This window comes from Carya illinoinensis, chromosome 15 (assembly GCF_018687715.1).
Source record: "Carya illinoinensis cultivar Pawnee chromosome 15, C.illinoinensisPawnee_v1, whole genome shotgun sequence".
NCBI classification, from domain to species: Eukaryota; Viridiplantae; Streptophyta; class Magnoliopsida; order Fagales; family Juglandaceae; genus Carya; species Carya illinoinensis.
This window is the reverse complement of record NC_056766.1, coordinates 36,837,853-36,859,532: the sequence shown is the minus strand read 5'-3', so window position 1 is coordinate 36,859,532 and position 21,680 is coordinate 36,837,853. Positions and strand designations below refer to the sequence as shown.

The window sequence follows — 21,680 nt, the reverse complement described above, 5'->3', positions numbered from 1 at the left end:
AACCATATACCCTTTATACCCTCTGCTATAACGTAGTCTAGAATATTCTCTTATTTTCTTGTATTTTGCTATTTTACATATTCCTTGTAACATAATTGATTCTCTGCAACGGTGTATAAATATACACTGATTTGATAATGAATATATATATATATATATATAAACTATTCAGGAAACTCTCTCTGCTAACAATGTAGTTTAATATGTATATCAAATTACAATTTTATTTTTTAATATAGGATGAGATAAGATGGTTTTAGATGAAAGTTGAATAAAATATTGTTAGAATATTATTATTATTTTGAAGGTTGAAAAAGTTGAATTGTGTATTATATTTTGTGTAAAAATTTGAAAAAAGAATAATGATAAGTTTATTACTTTCTTATTACCCTTTTACTATTCTTTTTATTTTTTTAACCTTTTTTAATTTTTTTGTTTACTTGATGATTAAGGAATGACTATTTATGAAATTGTATATTTTTTAAAATTTTTATTAATGAATCAGAATGTTAGAAAAATATTTAAAAGAAAATAATAAAAATATTGAGTAACACAGATAAGATATGCATGGAATACCTCGAAAGCAAAAATAATTTGGACTAAAATAGAGTATTGAATCCAAAAATGGAAAGCAAAACTGCAAAAGTAGTAATCTAATCCACTCCCTGAATTGAATGGATGCAGTCACCAGATGTTCAAAAATGGTAGTGGTTCTCAAATGACAGCAGCAGCAAGCAAACAGCAATGGGTTCCCAAGCAGCACTCTCGCTCTCGCATATGATGCTGTCTTGCTCGTCCTCTCCCTTCGGTTTTGTGGTCTTAAACTCATCATTATCTAAAACTTTACTCAGACCATCCATTTTCTCTCAGACACCACCTTATGCGAAGCCCATAAACTCCCTTTCCCTTAAAGCCACAAAACAATATCTTCTCAGATTTCCCGGATCAAAAACCAGAGCAACCCTCGATGAAAGGGAACAAAGTACTGCCGCCACCCCATTTCTTGACCAGGATGAACAGCCCAATAAAGTATGCCTTTTTCTTTGCTGTTTCGATCCTTCTTGATCATCTTTGTTTTTAAATTAGTTCGCATTGTTTATCAATTTGTCTCTAGTTTTCTGAGAACTGAGCGAAACTAAAAGCTTCTGCACCACTGGACCTCATTAATCTTTTTGCTTAAATGGGTCTTTCTGTATTGCTTCGTTGATGAATTTGATGTCTTCTTCTGGGTAATTTTTGTGACCTATTCTCGTGCTTTAGGAAGTTGAGGAGAGTGTGGAAGTGCTGAAAAAGGCTGCTAAGACAAGAAAGGTTTCGGAAGAGGAGGTTTTGTCTGCTCTTTCTGTGATTGAAAAGGCAAAAATTGATCCCTCCGGTTTTCTTGATACGCTTGGTGGATCAAAATCCCCTGGCAGAACATGGATGCTTATTTTTACCGCTGAGGTTGGCATAATTCTGTTCCTTGATTTGCATAATCATGTTCAAGCTTTGCGTCTCCTTTAAATTTTATGCTTATTGGGGCTTTTGTGCTAAATCGTAGAAGCAAGTGAACCGGGGTCGTTATTTTCCTCTTACAGCGATTCAGAGGTTCGATGCAGCCGTAAGTGTCTCGTGCATTCCTTTGTCATGTTACCATATTTGCTAAAAAGGAAGTGAAGAGAATAAAATCCCCAGGATATGTTTAAAATACTTTTGCTTTCAGTTTACAAGTACTTTTCTGTTCTAGTTGTAAATATAGAAGTATATTATTCGGGCCTTATTGGGTGAAACTTACTTCCTTTCATTGAGTTGCCGAGGGATTAAGTTTGTTTGTCAATTTTGATACATTTTCCTTCTATTTTTCCTTCATGGCTCAAGATCATACTGTTCTGAAACACTTTTCTTGACTCAATCCACGTACTCAAAAATTTTCATGTACTGTTAATAATTCCATTTGTGATATTTCTATTCACTAAAGCATCACTTCAAGGATGAACTTGCCGGAGCTTTTCTCTTTGCATAATTTTGGAACCTTTTGGTTCCTCATCCAGTAGAAAGAAGATTATGGGATTCGCGTTTGTCTATTGAGAAACCAAAAGAATCTTTTCTTTATTTGTCAGGCAAAGAGAATCGAGAATGGGGTATATCTTGGACCAATTGGATGCTTAACCTTTGAAGGCAGATTTTCTTGGAAGCAGAGAATACTGGCTTTCATTTTTGAGTGTATTCGGATAAAAATCGGGCCACTGAAGCCTTTAGAGATCAGCCTTGGCCAGAAAGACGACAGGGATCCAAGCAACAAGGATCCTTTCTTTATCTGGTTTTATGTTGATGAAGAAATAGCAGTGGCTCGAGGCAAGAGTGGGGGGACTGCATTTTGGTGTCGCTGTCGCCGTGTCACTACTTGATTTGTTAACACTCAAAATATGTGCACTAAAATCTCCCTGTACATACAGTTGGTAAATATTACTCCAATTAAGGTTCTATTGTCTCCTCTCATGATAGTTAATATGTTATACAATGTTTTGGTGCAACCAGCCTGAATCTTGGAATCATCTCCTGATTCCCGAATAGGAATTTATTATGAGGATACTGTGATATTTTTTTGCCAATGAAGAATTAATGGTGTTCTAGCATCTTGTTACATTTCACAGGACTGCTTTCCCTCCATTCTAATTGAATCTCCAATGAGTTAAAACCCATCTCTCTTGATGTGGCAGTATGGATTATATTAAAAGAAGGATGGATGCTTTTGTCGAGCACCTGAATAGAGTAGTAGGGTAAGGAGACCTTTGGACATTGTGTGGAATCTATTGATATTATTGCTTTAGGTATTGCTTTGGCAATTTTACAATAAAAAATTTTATGTGCAATCACTTTTGTGTACTCTTTTGCGTATTTCACTGATATGATTGGTTGTGTGTTAAAAAAAAATTGATCCAGCGAATCATATCAGTGGAATGCGCATGGAGTACGTAAAAGTGACTGTATATAACATTACTCTTTTACAATTAATTCTATAACTGTAGGAGTGTGCAAAGGTCACATACCTAGAAAAAGTCAAGTAGATTAATCTCAAATGATTTGTAAAGTGCGATAAATTCTTTTAATGGCATTAGATGATTGGTTTACAAGTAAAATATAATAAATAGCCTCCAATCATTAAATGCCACATCATAAAATAATAAAAAAATAATGAAAATTGAAATAACGAATAACATTACCCTTTATAAATTCATTTTTATAAAATCTTTTGTCACAGAGACATTTTTGTATCAATATGTCATTCCAAACTAATTGAATGCATCCTATCCCATGGAAAGGAAGACAGGTGTCTTGCATGCCATCAACGGGCATTCATCTGTAAAAAAGACAAGGGCATATTCTTATCACCTCTCCTTCTCAATTATTCTTCTCAATTATTGTTCTTGGCCTTGATCAATCTTTGTGTTAAAACAGAAAGCAAATAGTAAAATAAAGCACTTCATTCCATTTCTTCATCGTGTGCATATATTCATCTCAATTTTAGAAGAACTCATGATTTTGAAAATGATATACATAAATATATATATATATATATATATATTTATAGTAAAATAAGATTACAGCATATAACAATTTTCTAAATAAAAGTATTTAGGACTGATTTAAATTCTGAGATGACATGAAATGATTTTAGATAAAATATGAAAGTTGAATAAAATATTGTTAGAATATTATTTTTTAAATATTATTATTGTTTTGAAATTTGAAAAAGTTGATTTGTGATTTGAAAAAGTTGAATTGTTTATTAAATTTTATATGAGAATTTGAAAAAATTGTAATGATGAGATCAGATGAATTGTTTTTTGAATCCAAAAAGGACTTATTTAGACAAAAAGAGATTTTATTCCCTATTAAGGGTTATTTTTGTCATAGGCCCACAAAGGGCCTCAAATCCCAAGCCCACCCAAAGGGGTTTCACTAGAAGATAAAATAAAGAGAAATGAAGGAATATGGGACAAGGAAAGAGATGAGAGAAAATAATGTCAGGATGGCAAGAAGGGGATGGGGAAAAGACGTGAGGTAAAGTGATGTGATATAAAGAAGGAGAAAGAAATAGATAAAAGGATGAGGGATAGACGACTTGAGGAGGTTAGGATAGACTCTTGGCTAGACTTCGGAGAGGCTTCTTGGGAAGGCTTCTTCAACCTCCAGACGCGTTATCCTGCGATAATATCTAGACCGGGAAGAATGATCTATAAACCTATTGTATAGTAAGGATGAGAGACCCTGAGAGACTATAAACCAAGCTTATATAGTGGATTTTCTTCTATCTAAACCCTTGTGGATGTGGGCCCAGTGTCGAACTATGTAAATTCGTTTGTCTATTTCTCTCTATTTTCCTCACATTCATCTACTGTTCACCATCATGGCCATATGCATGGACTCTGCACAGTCGTACCGGACCAACCAGGGGCCCACACAACCTCGTCCAAGCCCTGCATCTGTAGGCCCACATATCACTGACCTGAGCCCAACGACCCCCTCAGCGCACCGGGGGGACCCTTCTTCTCTTTCGACTTGTTCACAAAAATCACATGTTAGCAATTGACATTGTCTGAGGGATTGAGTTACTTTTTACACAGGAAAGAGGGAGAGGGACGACTCCCTGGCGTGCTTTATAATGCCCAAAGAACAGATGAAGTTCTCCAGAAATGAAGCACAATCCCCGGTTCGTGTGGAACCATGCATGCACGTACAGTGCCCATGCATGACCCTTCATGGGTGCATGTCGCCCGTGCACCCGTGAGGCCTTGCAGTAGCCTGCCGTGAAACCCAGCGGCCTGCTGGCAGCCACCGTGTGGATGACCGGCGGCCTCTGTCAGAAAAGGGGTGCTCCCCCTCCTGCCGTGAGCTCGAGCGACCTGCCGGCAGCCCACTCTCGACCGCTGGTGGTTTTTGGTAGGGACCCACACGGCCCCCCATCCGTGGAGGTTGTGAATGGCCCAACCTGCGCGCGTTGTCCTTCACGCACGGGCAGGGGCCAGCCCATCGACGAGGCGGACTGGGGTGGACGTCGGCAACCACCATCCTACCCGCCGGCTTCATTTGTCTCCATTGGTGGGGTCACCTGGCGCTAGCACCACCCCGAAGCACAGCACGAGTCCCCCTCCCCCCCCCCCCCCCCCCCAAATGAAGAGCAGAGCACCAATCGCAAGCAATGCGAGCACTAGCGGAATCAGCAATTGTGTCGAGGGGGGCCAACTTTTCTACTATGTGACACATTTATATAAAGAGTAATAATAGATATAGTCGTATGGTGTGCAAGCACTACATGTTCCATTTGAAAAAAAGAGTGAGATTTACTATTAAAAAATAATTTTTTCGTGTGAGTCATAGATTTGCTTATATTTTTCAAATGGAGTGGGCGGGGCTTGCACATCCTAGGACCGCCAACATCATTTCTCTCATGTAAATTAAAAAGAAATTGAAAATAAAAAAAACATGACTACATACAAAAGTATATCTTGGTAATTAGCTAGGTACATGTAGAAATAAAATTCTAAAATTCTAACTACATATAAAATATATGTTCAGATTCTCACGATAATGATTCATGGAATAATATTTATCCATTATTATTTTTTTAATGCAATATTTATAATTTATGTTCTTCATATAAATTATCACGAGATATTTTAGAATATCATCTTTTATTCTAATATGTAAGCTAGCTACTTTATCAGATTTAATGCAAAATTTAGATATTTTCATATTACATTAAATATATAATGCTATAATTGTAAGTTTAAAATAAATTCTTTTCATGCTTAATGAAATTTAGAGGATAAAATCTTGCAGTTGTTTTTCATATAGATCATCTACCTTAATTTTTTTTTTTGGATTCCATATTAAGAAGCTCAATATTGTATTATAAAAAATTTTGGGATCCATATTAATAAACTTATTATTTCTTCTAAACTTAGTTTTGAGTAGGGCTGCAACCCGACTTGGATTAGCAAGGTTCATGCCCGACCCGACCCGAAACACCCCAAATAAGGTGCCAATCTGATCCGATCTGATCCAACCCGATCAAAGTAAAAGCAGGTCGAACCCCGTATGACTCGATCAGGTCTTGCACCATGGAATAGAAGCCAAATGATGGAAGAGGGGGACTTGACGGAAGTGTTCGAGGGCCGTCACTCTGAGGGCGAATCCAAGGGACTAGATGATCTATAAAGCTATTGCCCCTTGCTGGCCTTCATCAACTCGTAACAGGGCCAGATGTCTCCTAAATCCACTACCACAACACCCTCTTCCTTCTTCTCATTGGGCACCCCCGTGGAGATCAGCTCACACAATGCCGGATTCGTGGGCTCCTGGTTTGCCAGCATAATCCCCAGTTCCTGGTTCAACAAGCAGATCTCAAAATCCATTAATTGAGGAGAGAGACACACAAAGAGGAAGAGTTGCCAAGACTTTGGGCGAAAACGATGCGGTGGCCCACCAGCGCAACGATCGGGTCTGTCCACCAAATGAGTGGGGGGTTGGCGTAGTACCATTTAAGGTGGAGCGGGTCGAATGAGAAAGCGAACTAGAGGGAGGATTGCATGTAGAGGAGGGTCGAGTGCGAAGACCGGAGGGCCAAGACGTGATTGATCGGTGGCTGATCAATCTTCAACCACACGTAGGACCGCTGGTCGTACGCGTGCACCATCATGGGATAAGGGCGGCAGGTGCTCTGTTTGTGGACAATGAGCCAGGGCTTGATGGGTTTCAGGTTCCGTAGAGACGAGAAAACGGCTCGATTCCAGGTGTTAGACACGCAATGTACATGCTCGAGATCGATGAGAGGAACGTATGAGAGGATAATCTCTAGGATATCTCCATGGATGGAAGCAGTAGTAGAAACTTCTTTGGGCGGCTAGGGTTTGAAAGTTGAAGATAAGAATGGTTTATATACGAACGAGTTGAAATCAACATATAAAACCCGTTAACTAGTCGGGTTGTAGATCCGATCATATAATAACCTGTCAAACTCAGTTCGGGTCGGCCACTATAAGCTGGTCCATCGGGTTTATGGGTTGTTTGCACAGCCCTAGTTTTAAGTTTAATTTTGAAGAGGCTACATCCTTGAAAATAAATAATATATAGAAATTAAACAAAATTTTGGGAATATAAAGAAAACTAGAGAGATGCATTTTTAGGTATATTGAAATTTTAGAAAATTTTATATAGCTTATGGAAATTATAAATTTTTTGGGGGGGGGGGGCATTTTTTATATTTATAGAATTATGTGTAAAATCTAAGGGTATATTCTGTTTTGAAAAAATTTGATTTTTATTTTTTTATTTTTGGGGTGGGTGGTCCATGGCCCCCCTAAAGTCCAACGTGGGTCTGCCACTAAATGCAGGGTCCACTGTGAATAACGCGGGACCATTGGCGACATCCCATTTGACCACCGGTGTCGTCTGATGCTGCTACCATGGTCCCCAACCACTAACCTCCAGCAGAGCTTCTCTCTATATAGCCACATAGAGAACAGGCCTCTCGCGTGAACCATGCACGACACCTCAGGACCTTACCTCACCATGGAGCAGCGGACAAGCTGGCGGCCACGAGATGGCCACCGGCATTATCTGCCCCCACAACCACTCAACCCCGTAGCATACTAGCCGCTTCCACCTCGAGGACACTCCCATAATAGATCGCTTATAGCAAGCTCACGGACTGTGGCTCAAGGACAATACGAAGACTGCCATGAGAAGAAGCCCATGGGCAACACCGGGTCACCGAGAAGGCTCACAGGTAGTGCGAGTGGGATCCTCGTGAAGGCTTGCAGGTCGCATGAGTGGGAGCATCAAGAAGGCTCGTAGGTCGCATGAGTGGGACCGTCAAGAAGGCTTGCAGATCGTGCAAGTGGGATAGTCATGAAGGCTCGCGGGCAGCGTGAGTGGGACAGTCACGAAAGCTCGTGGGTAGCGCGAGTAGTACCATCACGAAGCCTCGCGAGTAGTACCGTCACGAAGCCTCGCGAGTAGCGTGAATGGGATCCTCCTAAAGGCTTGTGGGCAGTGCGAGTGGGATCCTCGTGAAGTCTCGCAGGCTGTGTGTGTGGGACCTTCAAGAAGGCTCACAGGCTGCCTGAGTGGGACTGTGCTTGCGAGTGGAACCCTCATGAAGGCTCTCAGGCAGGGCGAGTGGGATTTTCACGAAGGCTTGCAGATAGCGTGAGTGAGGCCATGATGAAGGCTCGTGAGCAGCGTGAGTGCCACCGCCATAAAGAATCAAGGGTAGTGCAAGTAGGACCACCCTAAAAAATCACAAGTAGTAGTACCGTTATGAAGAGCTCATCGGCCCGAACACTCCTCTGCAAGTTTAGTCCCTACCAGGTGAAAGGAGGGGAAGAAGAATGAAGAGGGAGAAAGAAGAAAAAAGAAGATAAACAAGGAAGCAAATGAAAGCAAGGAGGAAAAGAAATAACGTTCAGTAGTAGTCTATTTCAGTCAAGCAAAAAGTTGGCTACAACGGCTAAAATACTCCAGTTTGTCTTCCTCAAAACTTGTTTGAATTATCATGTTATATCAAATTGAAGAGATACATAGCAACAAATGAAATTCATCATCAGCAGCAAAGATTTGTATACTGGATATTTGTAATATTAAATCGAAGAATTATCATGTCAAATCAAAGTAAAGAGATGCATTGCAACAAAAGAAATTTATCCAAGTAGTAGCAAAAATTATTGTATGAAACAGATTTTCTCTTCCTTAAAAATTATTGTTTGAAACAAATGGAACAGATTAAAGGTGTGGTACAATGACATAGAAAATTTTGGAATCTCATGTAAGAAACCAAGGCAAGAAGTTGGAGTACGCCCAATCCCCCTTGACTAATTTTTCAAAAGATACGTGTACTGGATATTTGTTTACCTGCACCAATTTTCATGTTGTCCTCAACCAGAAAAGAAGGAAGGGATTGTTACATATATGACTCTAGATGATAGTACAGCCCTTAGAGAGATTCATGCATGATATAGCTTTCAATTATTTTTTAGATTTGTTAAGTTATAATGGGACTTATTAGTGTATAAGATTATTTTTAATCTTCTTGATCACATGTATGCACGTGCACCATAGTTAAGGTATTACACACTGTAAATATAAATACTCTGTTTTACTTTTCTGATGAAATAATATACACAGTTCTCACTCTCTTGATTCTTCTATACTGAGTATTGCTTTTCTCTCATCATGGTATCAAATGAAAATAAACCCTAACCCTATGGTTTCATTTTCTCAGTGCCGTTCATCATGCCTGTCGATTCTGATGATTCTTCCGCTGCTTCTCACCGTCCATCGGAGGATTACTCCAATCCTTTCTATCTTCAGCATGGTGATCATCCAGGTGCGATTCTCGTCTCTCAACCTCTTAATGGAGACAATTACTTAACATGGAACCGATCCATGTCTATGGCCCTTATTTCCAAAAATAAGCTCTGCTTTGTGAATGGTGCTTTGCCACCACCTCCACTCTTTGATCCGATGCACAATGCATGGATTAGATGTAACAAAGTTGTTCTCTCATGGCTGCTTAATGCCATGTCGATGGAGATTGCTGCCTCTGTTATATACATTGATTCTGCTAAGAAGATGTGGAATGATCTGAAGGAAAGGTTTGCTCAAAGCAACCGACCCCGTATTTTTCAGATCCGAAAGAATATTGCATCTCTGACTCAAGAAACTGCTTCTGTAAGTTCTTATTTTACCCATTTGAAAGGTTGTTGGGAAGAAATGGTTCATTTCCGTCCCATGCCTCCATGTACCTGTGGAGCTATAAAGAAAATTGTTGATTTCCAACAAGAAGACTATGTTCTGCAGTTCTTGATGGGTCTCAATGAGCCATATGCACACCTACGGAGTCAGATTTTATTGTCTGATTCGCTTCCCCCAATTAATAAAGCTTTTTCACTTGTTCTGCAAGAGGAAAAACAGAGAGAAATTGTTATTGAGTCTTTACCTTCCAATGAATCTATTGCTATGTTTTCTAATCGTGATTCTACTCATGATTCTAGCCATGGATCTACTGGATTTCATGGATCTTGAAATGGCAAGCCCTTTGTTTCTCGGAAGGATCGGCCCTACTATACACATTGTGGTTTATCAGGGCATACTGTTGATAAATGCTACAAGATTCATGAGTATCCACCAGGATACAAACCAAAATCTTGAAACCCTAATGTTAACCAGGCCACTGCTAGCCAATCTGTTTCTAATTCAGTTTAACTCCAAATTTTCCATTCTCTCAAGAGCAATGTCAACAGTTTATTACATTCCTTCAAACTCAAACTAATGTTTCATATGTGAATCAAGCAGGTACAATTTCTGCACAATCTAACTCATCTGTAACTTCTACTTCATCTGCTCCTCCATTTTCAGGTATCTCTATTAATCTTTCTTCTATTGCTTCTAAAAACAATAGAGATGTCTTCCACAATCAATCTTGGATCCTTGATTCTGGTGCAACCGATCACATGATTGGATCTTTAGCACTTTTTTCTTCCATACAGTCTTCTGTCAATATTTCAGTGAAATTACCTAATGGTTCGTATACTCAAGTCACACATATGGGCACAGTTAGACTCTCTGACTCATTTCTTCTAACTAATGTCTTATATGTTCTAGATTTTACCTTCAATCTCATTTCAGTGAGTAAACTAGTTTCACAACTATTATGTTTTCTCTTATTCTTACATGATTTTTGTTATATTCAGGACCTGTCCAATTGGAGGACGATTGGAGTAGCTAAGCGCTCACAAGGATTATACCATTTACTGCAAGTACCAGGCACCAATTCTGTTTCTTGTAAATCTGTTTCAGTTGATTCATTTCCTTATTGTAATCTTGCTACAAACAACTATACTCTTTGACATAATCGTCTTGGACATATATCTGTTTCTAGAATAAATGATATAGCTTCTGATATGTCCAATTTTACATATCCTCATAATACTCATTGTAACATTTGTCCCCTTGCCAAACAAAAACAACTTCCTTTTCCCTTAAGCACATCTACTTCTAAATCTGTGTTTGAAATCATTCACTGTGATGTATGGGGTCCTTTTTCTATACCCTCTTATAATGGCTTCAAATATTTTTTAACAATAGTTGATGACTTTAGTAGGTGTACTTGGATATACTTACTCAAAACCAAATTTGAAACTCGCTCTTACATACAATCTTTCTTTTCTTTTGTTGAGACTCAGTTTAATTCTAAAATAAAAACTGTTCGTATTGATAATGCTTTGGAATTTGACATGAAGTCTTTCTTTGCCAACAAAGGAGTTATACATCAACTTAGTTGTGTATATACTCCCCAACAAAATGTTATTGTTGAAAGAAAACATCAGCATATCTTAAATGTTGCTCGAGCTCTCAGATTTCAGTCCCATATTCCCTTAAATTTCTAGAGTGATTGTGTTTTAACTGCAGTCTACCTTATAAACCGAATCCCAACACCTATTCTTTCAAATAAATCACCATATGAAATATTGTTTTCTGCCAAGCCTCAATATAACCATCTTAAAGTTTTTGGATGTCTTTGTTATGCCTCCATCTTGGTGGTTCATCTACGAAGTTTTCTCCCCGTGCCCAAGCTTGTGTTTTTCTTGGTTATCTAGCTGGCATAAAAGGGTATAAACTTTATAATATCCATACTCACAAAATTCTCATTTCTAGAGATATTATTTTTCATGAGAACATGTTTCCTTTCAAGACTAATCCTCCATCTTATGATACAATCTCTCATTCCTTGTCTTCACATAACCTTGTCTTACCAGCTCAACTATCTGATGCTACCCTCAATTCTTCATCACATACTCCTTCACCCTTACCCCATAATTCTGACACATCAGAAAATTCTCCTGCTCCTATGCCAACAAGAAAATCTACAAGAAATAGAAGACCCCTTGATTACTTGCAGCACTATCATTGTTCCTTGATTTGTAATAATGAAGTTACTCCATCTCCTCTGGTTGATGGTTCTTCTAACTCATGTACACCATATCCTATCTCTTCATACTTATCATATTCCAAATTTTCTCCTTCATACCAACATTTCTGTTGTTCTATTGATTCTTTCTATGAACCTAAATTTTTCCATCAAGCGGTTAAATTTCCTCATTGGAGGGATGCAATGTCAGCTGAAATCACTGCTCTTGAAACTAATAAAACTTAGGCCCATTGGTTGTAAATGGGTTTACAAGTGCAAGTTAAAATCTGATGGCACTCTAGAGAGATATAAGGCTCGGTTAGTTGCAAAAGGTTACACTCAACGTGAGGGCATTGATTATTTTGACACTTTTTCTCCTGTTGCCAAGCTTACCACTATTTGTTGTTTTCTTGCTTTGGCTGTCATTCACAATTGGGATTTACATCAACTTGATGTAAATAATGTTTTTCTTCATGGAAACTTGGATGAAGAAGTCTATATGAAATTACCACTTGGTTTTTCTAATCCTGGAGACAATCGGGTATGCAAACTTCTTAAGTCTTTGTATGGCTTAAAACAAGCATCTTGTCAGTGGTTCTCTAAATTTTCTACTACCTTGATTGCTTATGGTTTTAATTAGTCTAAATCTGATTATTCTTTATTCACCAAGCATTCTGGTAATTCTTTTATGGCACTTCTGGTATATGTTGATGATATCGTCATTGCTTCTAACAATTCACAATCTGTTGCTGACCTTAAGGATTTTCTGCACTTGCATTTTAAGTTGAAAGATTTGGGAACCTTGAGGTATTTTCTGGGTCTTGAAGTGGTCAGATCTGTGAAAGGTATTTCCCTTTCTCAAAGGAAATACGCCCTTAAATTGTATCTGATTCTGGTCTTTTAGCTGGTAAACCTGCTACTTCTCCTATGGATCAAAATCTGAGGTTGTCCAAAACTGAATCTGCTGGCTCTTTACTTGTTGATCCAGCATCTTATAGAAGGTTAATTGGTCGTTTGCTTTATTTGACACTCACTCGTTCTGACCTTTCTTTTTCTATCAATACTTTGAGCCAGTTTATGGACCAACCACGACAATTACACTATGATGCTGCTCTTAAAGTAGTCAGATACGTTAAAGCCACTGCTGGTCAAGGCATGTTCTTCCCTAGTTCATCTTCTCTGCAGCTGAAGGGATTTTGTGACTCCGATTGGGCTACATGCCCTAACTCCCGCAAATCTGTTACTGGTTTCTGCATTTTTGTTGGTGACTCATTGATTTTTTGGAAGTCTAAGAAGCAAGTCACGGTCTCAAGATCATCTGTTGAAGCTGAATACCGTTCTATGGATTCTACTTGCTGTGAAATAAAATGGCTTATTGCCATGTTTACTTATTTTGGAATTACTTTTTCTTCACCATCTGTACTGTATTGTGATAGCAAAGCAACTCTCTATATTGTTGCTAATCTTGTTTTTCATGAAAGAACTAAACACATTGAGATAGATTGTCATCTAGTTAGAGATATGATTCAGGTTGGCACTATAGTTACCTTACATGTATCTTCTGAACATCAATTAGGTGATTTTTTTACTAAACCTTTAGGGACAGATCGTTTTCATGTTCTCCTTAGCAAGTTGGGTGTAATTAATCTATACACTCCAGCTTGAGGGGGGCTATTAGTGTATAAGATTATTTTTAAACTTCTTGATCACATGTATGCACGTGCACCATAGTTAAGGTATTACACACTGTAAATATAAATACTCTATTTTACTTTTCTGATGAAATAATATACACAGTTCTCACTCTCTCGATTCTTCTATACCAAGTATTGCTTTTCTCTCATCAGGACTAGCTACTAGTGATTTTAATTGGGTTAAAAAGTTAAATATATACAACATACTCTTGACTTAATCTGTAAGGATAAATAACTCATAAAGGTCTCACAGATGTTTGGCTACCTATAATTGGTTAAAAGGTGTAGAAAGAACACTTCATGTGAGGCTTGTTAGGTTGGAGCAGTGATATCGATGAGAGTAACTAGCAGCCACCAAACCTAGAAATGATCATGTTTTGGGATGCATTTCCAGCTACAAGAAACATAAGGGGTGTGTGTGTAGGTAACAGATTGCTCATATGTGACTCCGATATTCACATAAAAGGGGGGAAGAAAGATTTAAGGGCACAACCTATGAAGAGATGCATTAAACATCAAGAAGCATTTATGGTTTCAAATACTTCTGTTCATGATCAATATATACAAACACATTGCTTCTATTTTATTATTTTGTTAATAAAATATAGGTAAACAAGTTGAGCTCGAGCTTAGACTCGACTCATTAACAAAATTGAGCTCGAGTTTTGGTTACATGTAAACGAGCCGAGCTCAAACTCGACTCGAGTCGTGAACGAGCTGAGCTCGCATACCCTGAACTCGTTTGCAGCTCGTTTACTGCCCTAGATCAGATGGAGTAGCCTTGTTGATGTTAAAGACAAAACACATAGGATCCAAGAGTCCCTCTCAAGTACTTATTATAATTGTACGTACCGTGCATCCATGTCTATTAGGTTTTTAATATTATTGATGGGGGATTGATTTTGATCGTCACGTCGACTTAATTAATAAATAGATGGCCTCATTGAATAAGTCCATGTAATAATAATAATAACAACTTATTAATTTTACTTTTACATTTTTGACCCTTATCTTCTAATACCACAAGTATTAATTGCTAATTAAAAGATATGCATGCAAAGAGTAGGAATTAATTTATAAGCACAAAGATCGTATGATCAAGATGTGCTAGCTGATATTTTTATTTTTCTATATATATATATATGTGGGTCGATTGGAACATATATATATTGCAATCACATTATATAAAATATGAAATAACAAAAGCAGTTTCAAAGTACTTACTAAAATAGTTCTCTTATCACAAAAGAAAATTAAAAAAGAAAAGAAAGAAAGAAAAATGCTATGTACACGTCAGTAGACAATTTTTCTACTTTGTAACCTTTCATTTCTACATAGTATCCATTTACATTTATAAAAAGAAAAAGAAAAAGTAAAAAAAAAACAAACAAAGCAGAGAAAAAAGATGAGTAGTAAAAAAATAATCCGAACGTACGTAGTACCCGCAGGTATATATATAATATTGTATATTTGATTTTGAACTAAAATATAATTTAACTACATATATAGATTAACCATTATGACATTTGACCAGAACATACCTATTAAAAGATATTATACTTCACTAACTTATCATTATATAATGATATTTCTTAAAATTTACTTTTTTTATGCATTAAATTATGTATTAATTAATTTTTTTTTTTTGGTAAAAAATCATATTTTCTTTTATTAAAATCCTTATATCACATAGCTAGACAAATGTGTTTTGCACGTTACTCTGATCTAATATATATAAATATATATATATTCACATCAAATAGTCATTTTAATATATAATAAGATCAGATGTAACCAAGTCTTCCCTCCCGTCTATGTGTCCACCTGAGCTAGATTAGATAGCTAAAAGATCTTTGATTTTTAAATTAAGAATATTAATTTAATTAATATAAGCATAGTTAGAAATATACTATATATTTATTTTTACAAAACTGCCTTTTAATATTTAAGAATAATTTTACTCATTATTCCTACATCACACACCTACTTTTATTTTTTTATGAATAATTTGAAAATCTTGTCGGTTTGAAGTTATGAATAATTTATAGGGGTGGAAAATGAAATTTGTTTTTAATATGTGTTCTTCTTGTATTTGTGATAACTCAGGCCCAAGGGTGATCTGACCCCGAAACTCAAGTCCAACATTTTAGGTTCAAAGCCCAACCCATATCCCTAACCCTAAGCCCATTTCCCCCATTTTATCTCTTCCCCTTGTTTTATTCTATCTCTGCCGTTAAACATGAACCCCCATCTCTCTGTCCTTCACTCTCGTCGCCAACAACATTAACATCATGATCCATTCCTTCCAAGTAGTGTGCGTACGTGTACTACTTAAACCAGAGGATCGAAAAAAATGCTATATATTGGGTTCATTAATTAAGGGTTAATGGAACTTCAAAGATGTTCTACAGTGTTTACTTTTCTACATTTTATCTTGCTTTGCAGCTAGAAAATGTAATGTCAATTAATAATTCTTCTAGATTTTCTTAATTCTTTAATCAGAACTGCTACAGATATAAAGATATTATATAAAATAAACTCACAAACTAATGTAACTTTATAGAATCCGTTAGATCTGCTTTGTAATACAAATAACTTTACAATATGACGTACCATACAAAACCACATAAATTTATAGATTTATTTTGTGTAATCCTTTTATGACTAAAATAATTTCCTTCTTTAATTATTAGCTGCATGGAAATCATGTCATGTTTTAAAGTTCATTAGCATTCTGGCGGACAGGACGCATTTGCAGTTGGTGGTAGTTGGTATGGGATCTTAGTTTTGTATATACATAAGCTTTGGGTTAGTATAATGCAAATTGGCATATTAGCCGTATCAAAAACTTAATGTGTAATTACTTTTGCGTATTTTTTATACATTCTATAGATATAATTGATTGCATTATTTTTTTAATATAAAATAATTAATTTAATCAATCACATGAGTTGAGTACACAAAAAATATATAAAAGTAACTGTACGTAGAAAATCTCTAAGTATATATAGGTGTCATGATTGTATATATATATTTTGGGTGTTTTGAGATTTGCCTGATCATCTTATGTATTTAAGCATGCATGGGCAATTAATGACCCAAAAATGTTACGTCACGTTTCATTGTCTTCTCAATCCTTACTGGATATATATATATATATATATCTATTGATAGTTATCTATCTTCTCATATACTTACTCTAGAAAATCAGCAATCAACTTAATTTATGCATTAGTCTAATTAGTCCACTTACCATATGTACATGTTTCTATACTTAGTCTCTTGTAAATCTATTTATTTGTAAAGATGTACACAAATCAATCAATACAAAGGAAATAAAATTTTTCTTCTTCTCAGTTTTCACATGGTATCAGCCTAATCGATCCATACCCTCTGCTTATATGGCCCTTGTGGGCTATATCCTACTGATCGAGAGCCTTGCCCAAAGTCGCGGCCCTCTATTCTTGGGTAACCTCCACCAATTGCGAACTAGGTCACCTCCATTCCCTCGGCCTCGAGTCTTGTCCCTGGTTTGTAGCCAGAGTTGTACCAGAAGCTCATCTCCTTGCTCGCGTCGTTGTCCTCAACCCCTTCACCCTCATCACCTCATTCAATTCACTTTATCGGTAACACCCATCTCCCTCTCTGCTTTTTCCTTCAATCGGCACCATCACTAGAGGGTGGATATTGGCACCAGCCACCATATGTGCCACCGATGGGAGTCCTTTGCCGATTTGAGGAGCCTTGACTCCGAGCAGCTCGTGTGGCTACTCACTATACTAGGGGTGAAAACTGACCTACTTAGTCTGGTTTTTGTAAAAAAAAAAAAAACCCGACCTATTAGTCTATTTTAGACTTATAAACCGGTCAAAACTGACTGGTACAAGGTGCAAAAACTAGTCGTACCGATATCGGCCGGTTGGGCGGTTTGGGCCAAATTTTTGCGACTTTTTTTCTTGCCCAATTCAATATTCTTTTAGGATTTTTTTTATTCTCAATTCATCATCCAAGATATTTTTGAGCTTTATTTCTCAATTCATCATCCAAAATCTTTTCCATTTATCATTCATCATAAACTATTAGTTAGTAACTAGTAACTATTTTACTTACTACTTACTACATAATTAAAACAAAAATAAAAATAACTTCACTAGATGTTTATGATTACATATTACAAAACAACTTGTCTTAAACATAGAAACAATTCAAAAAATAATAATAATAATAATCGATATTCATTTTTGCTTATTGCTGGTTCAAACCTTCAACCTTCAACCTTCAATGTCAATAGCTGTCACGTCTGATTGTATGCCTAACTCTATATACAAACATTAATAAATATTAATAATGAGAATAAAACATCAAAGGTTAGTAAATTTGGATTATGAAAAATATTAAAATTAAATTATAGCAAATAAAACATTACCTGATTTTACTACAAAACTCTCCACATTATCTATAGCCTCATGAATATTAATGGTTGTTGACGAATGACTTAACCAATTTTGAGTACAAATAAGTGCCTCAACAGTTCTCAGAGCCAACAAACTCCAGAAAGGATCGAGCACACAACTTCCCGTTACTTAATGCTGACTCGAATGCAACTGTGGAAACAAACATGAACAGTAACTCTCGTTTAATTCTCGTAGTATATGATAGTTAGGCTCATTAATTTTCCACCATGTCAATAAGTCAAACGATGAGATAAGTGCCTTACAACCATATGATAAATATCGATCCACTTCTGTTTTGGCAATACTAGATCCCATGGCAGAAGATGCCCTATACCACTAGCAGAACCATTTGGTCTCACGTTTGCCATCACCATCATTCATGGTTCTAGGTGTTTGAAGGGGTTCATGATCTTGGGTACTCGTGGTGGAACCGAATGTAGCATTATACTCCGTATACAAATCTCCTAATACCTGTCTCGCACTCGAGACTAACTTCTCAATAAGAAACCCATCATGAATTTTCTTTAGGTAGAAAGTAAGAAGCCCTAATTTGCTTTGTGGATCAAGCACAATAGAAATTAACATAAACAAATTCATCCTCTCTAATGACCCCCAATACTTATCATATTTTGTTCTCATATTTATGGCCATGTTCCTCAAACAATTGTTACTGCTCTCGCTCATCGTAATTAACTCATTTTGGAGATCACAAATCTCTAAAAAACTAGTGTTGGCTATCACATATAAAGACCCAGAAAATTTATTAGTGGCCTCATAAAACATTTCAAGAAACTTAACATACACCCGCACTGTCTCCCACTCTTTAGCTTTAGGAGATCCCATGTGCCCATCATCAAAATAAGTGAGGAAATTATAATCCTCACTCTCCATCCGCCTGAAAGCCTTCTCAAACTTTGCAGTTGCCTCCAACATCATATGTATTTAGTTCCATTGTGTCTATACATCAAGACACAATATTTTCTAACAATCAATTTTTTCTTTTTCTGCACATCTCTTAAACTTGTCTAATCTTATGGGGGATAAACACACATATCTAATCGCATTTGTAACCATTGTGATTGCGTTATTGCACTTCTTCAAACCCTCATTCACAATAGGATTCAATATATGAGTACAATACCTCATGTGGATATACTTACCCCCAACACATTCTCTGTCAAAAATTGTTTCAAATATGTAATTGCAGTATCATTCGAACTTGCATTATCAATAGTTACAATCAATATTCTATCAATGCCCCAATTAAGCAAGCAGAACTCAACATATCTCCCAATAGTATCCCCTCGATGATTAGAGATTAAACAAAAATTAATGATTTTTTTTTCTATAATTTTCAATCCTTATTGATGAAATGTTTAGTTACACACATATAATTCAAATTCTATACCGATGTTCATGTATCAGTCGTTAATGAAATCCTCATGTCACCATCTTTACACACTTTTTTTTTTAAGTTTCCCCCTTTCTAAATCATACAATTTCTGGTAACTGTGGTATGACATGACACTTTAAACCAATGTTTAAAAGACCATTGTTGAAGTTCCGTTCCTCTTTGAGTGGCGAGCATACTTCTTGCCACAATAATTGTATTTAATTTTCGGATCATCTACAGGACAACCCTTCACTTTCATAAAATTGTCCATTACAATCGATGGATCCTTCCCCTTCTACTTTTTAGGTAATGGACAAGTACTACTAGTAGTGGCACTAGGGGATTTTGATGTGGGTCTCCTTCAAATCATCTCCTTCAACATCAATTGGACTCGACGAAGATTCCATGTAATAACCTAATTTTTAAAATAAAACAAAAATTATAATTAGTAATTACATAGTAGCTAGTTTGCAACATGGCAAACATCGCAAGTTTAAGACTCAAATCTAGGTTTTAGTTCACTCATCTTAAGACTCAAATCAAGCTTACTACTCAGTACACAAATCAATCTTAGTCTACACAGTACACAAACCAATACTAATTTACTACATGTTGTCATGTTCTACAAAGTACAAACGTCTTAAACATATAGAAACAATACAGAATAATAATAATAATAATAATAATAATAGATATTCATGTTTGTTTTGCTAGGTTTTCTTCCTTGTTGTGCTTCGTTTTGCCTCTTTGCACTCTTTTAGGTTTTACATTTTACAATCTAAATCATATGTCATCTACAACATGAATAATATTGGATAACAATCCAAATACGTGCCTTAAAATTTCTGTCTCATCCACATCATGCACATGATGTAGAAGCATGACGACTCATGATGAGCAACATGCATATAATTTTTCTTGGTATAGTTAAAAAAAAAGTATGTACAAATTGGAGATTGAGGAATTGTACATGTGCTCATCCCATGGAAATGGACACTACAAGAAGAAAAAGCATTTTTTCACACGATTTTGTTCTCTGTGACTAGCACTAGTGGGAAATACTGGCTTACGGGACAAAACCCTTCCGTCACAATAAGTTTTGACATTTATCACCAAAAATCGTGCGACGGATAAAAAGTCATGGCGAAAAACCACCTAAAGCGAGGAGATTGTGTTCGTGTTAAATGGTTGTGGTATATACCTCTATTTTTGCATTTTACAACAAAATGTTCCACGCAGTTTTGCCTTCAAAACTCAACCCGAGAGATCCCTTTTCCTTTCAACACTGCATAATTTGAGAAAAATAGTGGTGGTGGTTTCTCTTTTCGTTGCCTTGTGGAACCTCACTGCCGCCAGTTGCTGCCACTCATGGCCAAGCTGTTGATTACTGGATACTTGAATAAAGGTCAATCTCTCTCTCATAAATATTCTTTGCCTATTATTAATTTCTCTTCTCAAATCTCTGTATGTCCCTCTCCCTCTTGGTAAATCTCTCGCCTATTGTAGACATTTCTATGCATGTGTATCTCTAGTTCCTAAGTGCTAGCCCAGTCTTTTCTTCACAGTTTTTCATTGTAAATTGTTTACCCAATCATATATATAATTTTTTACATATATATCACATTAATTAGGCTCTGAATCCTTGTGAATCATGCTGGATTAACTCCTAAATTTAGATTTCTCGCCTATAAACCAATGGAGAAAATTTGTGCTAAAGAATTTGATTTATGATGGCATTGTGGGAATGCTCATTGTTTTCCCCTTGACTGCTTTGTGATGTGGGTTACTCGACCTTTGTACAATTGGTAGATTAGGTTACTCGTGATTAGTGTAATCATTTACAGTTGGAAATATTTCAGGCGTCAAGGGGATCTTAAACTATGTTACTTGCTTTCATAGGACATTTTGCAGGCCTAGTAGCCCTTTATCATCACCCTTTACCATCTGGAGTGTTACGTAGAATGTAGTACCAAACAACTGTTATAACCATAACAGATGGTTATTAATCTCCAGCATGAAAATCACCCATGAATGTAACAGCCCTTCCTGAGAAATCCTTCACATGACCCTTTTAGCTTGATACAAGTTTTGTCTACCTTATATAGTTATGCAATAGGAAACTTTATGAAGTCCCATGTTCTTGTTTGATATATATATATATATACATATATTATATATATATAGTA

The 21,680-nt window shown here is 36.5% G+C and overlaps 1 protein-coding gene across 1 annotated transcript; it reads left to right on the top strand.

The window, feature by feature from the left end:
* Positions 1-620: 620 nt before the first annotated feature.
* Positions 621-2,615, top strand: LOC122295563. The gene is made up of 4 exons (XM_043104641.1): positions 621-1,029; positions 1,261-1,443; positions 1,541-1,600; positions 2,100-2,615. The coding sequence occupies exons 1-4, from the start codon at positions 745-747 to the stop codon at positions 2,385-2,387; spliced, it is 816 nt and encodes a 271-aa protein (XP_042960575.1). The 5' UTR covers positions 621-744; the 3' UTR covers positions 2,388-2,615.
* The last annotated feature ends 19,065 nt before the right edge of the window (positions 2,616-21,680 follow it).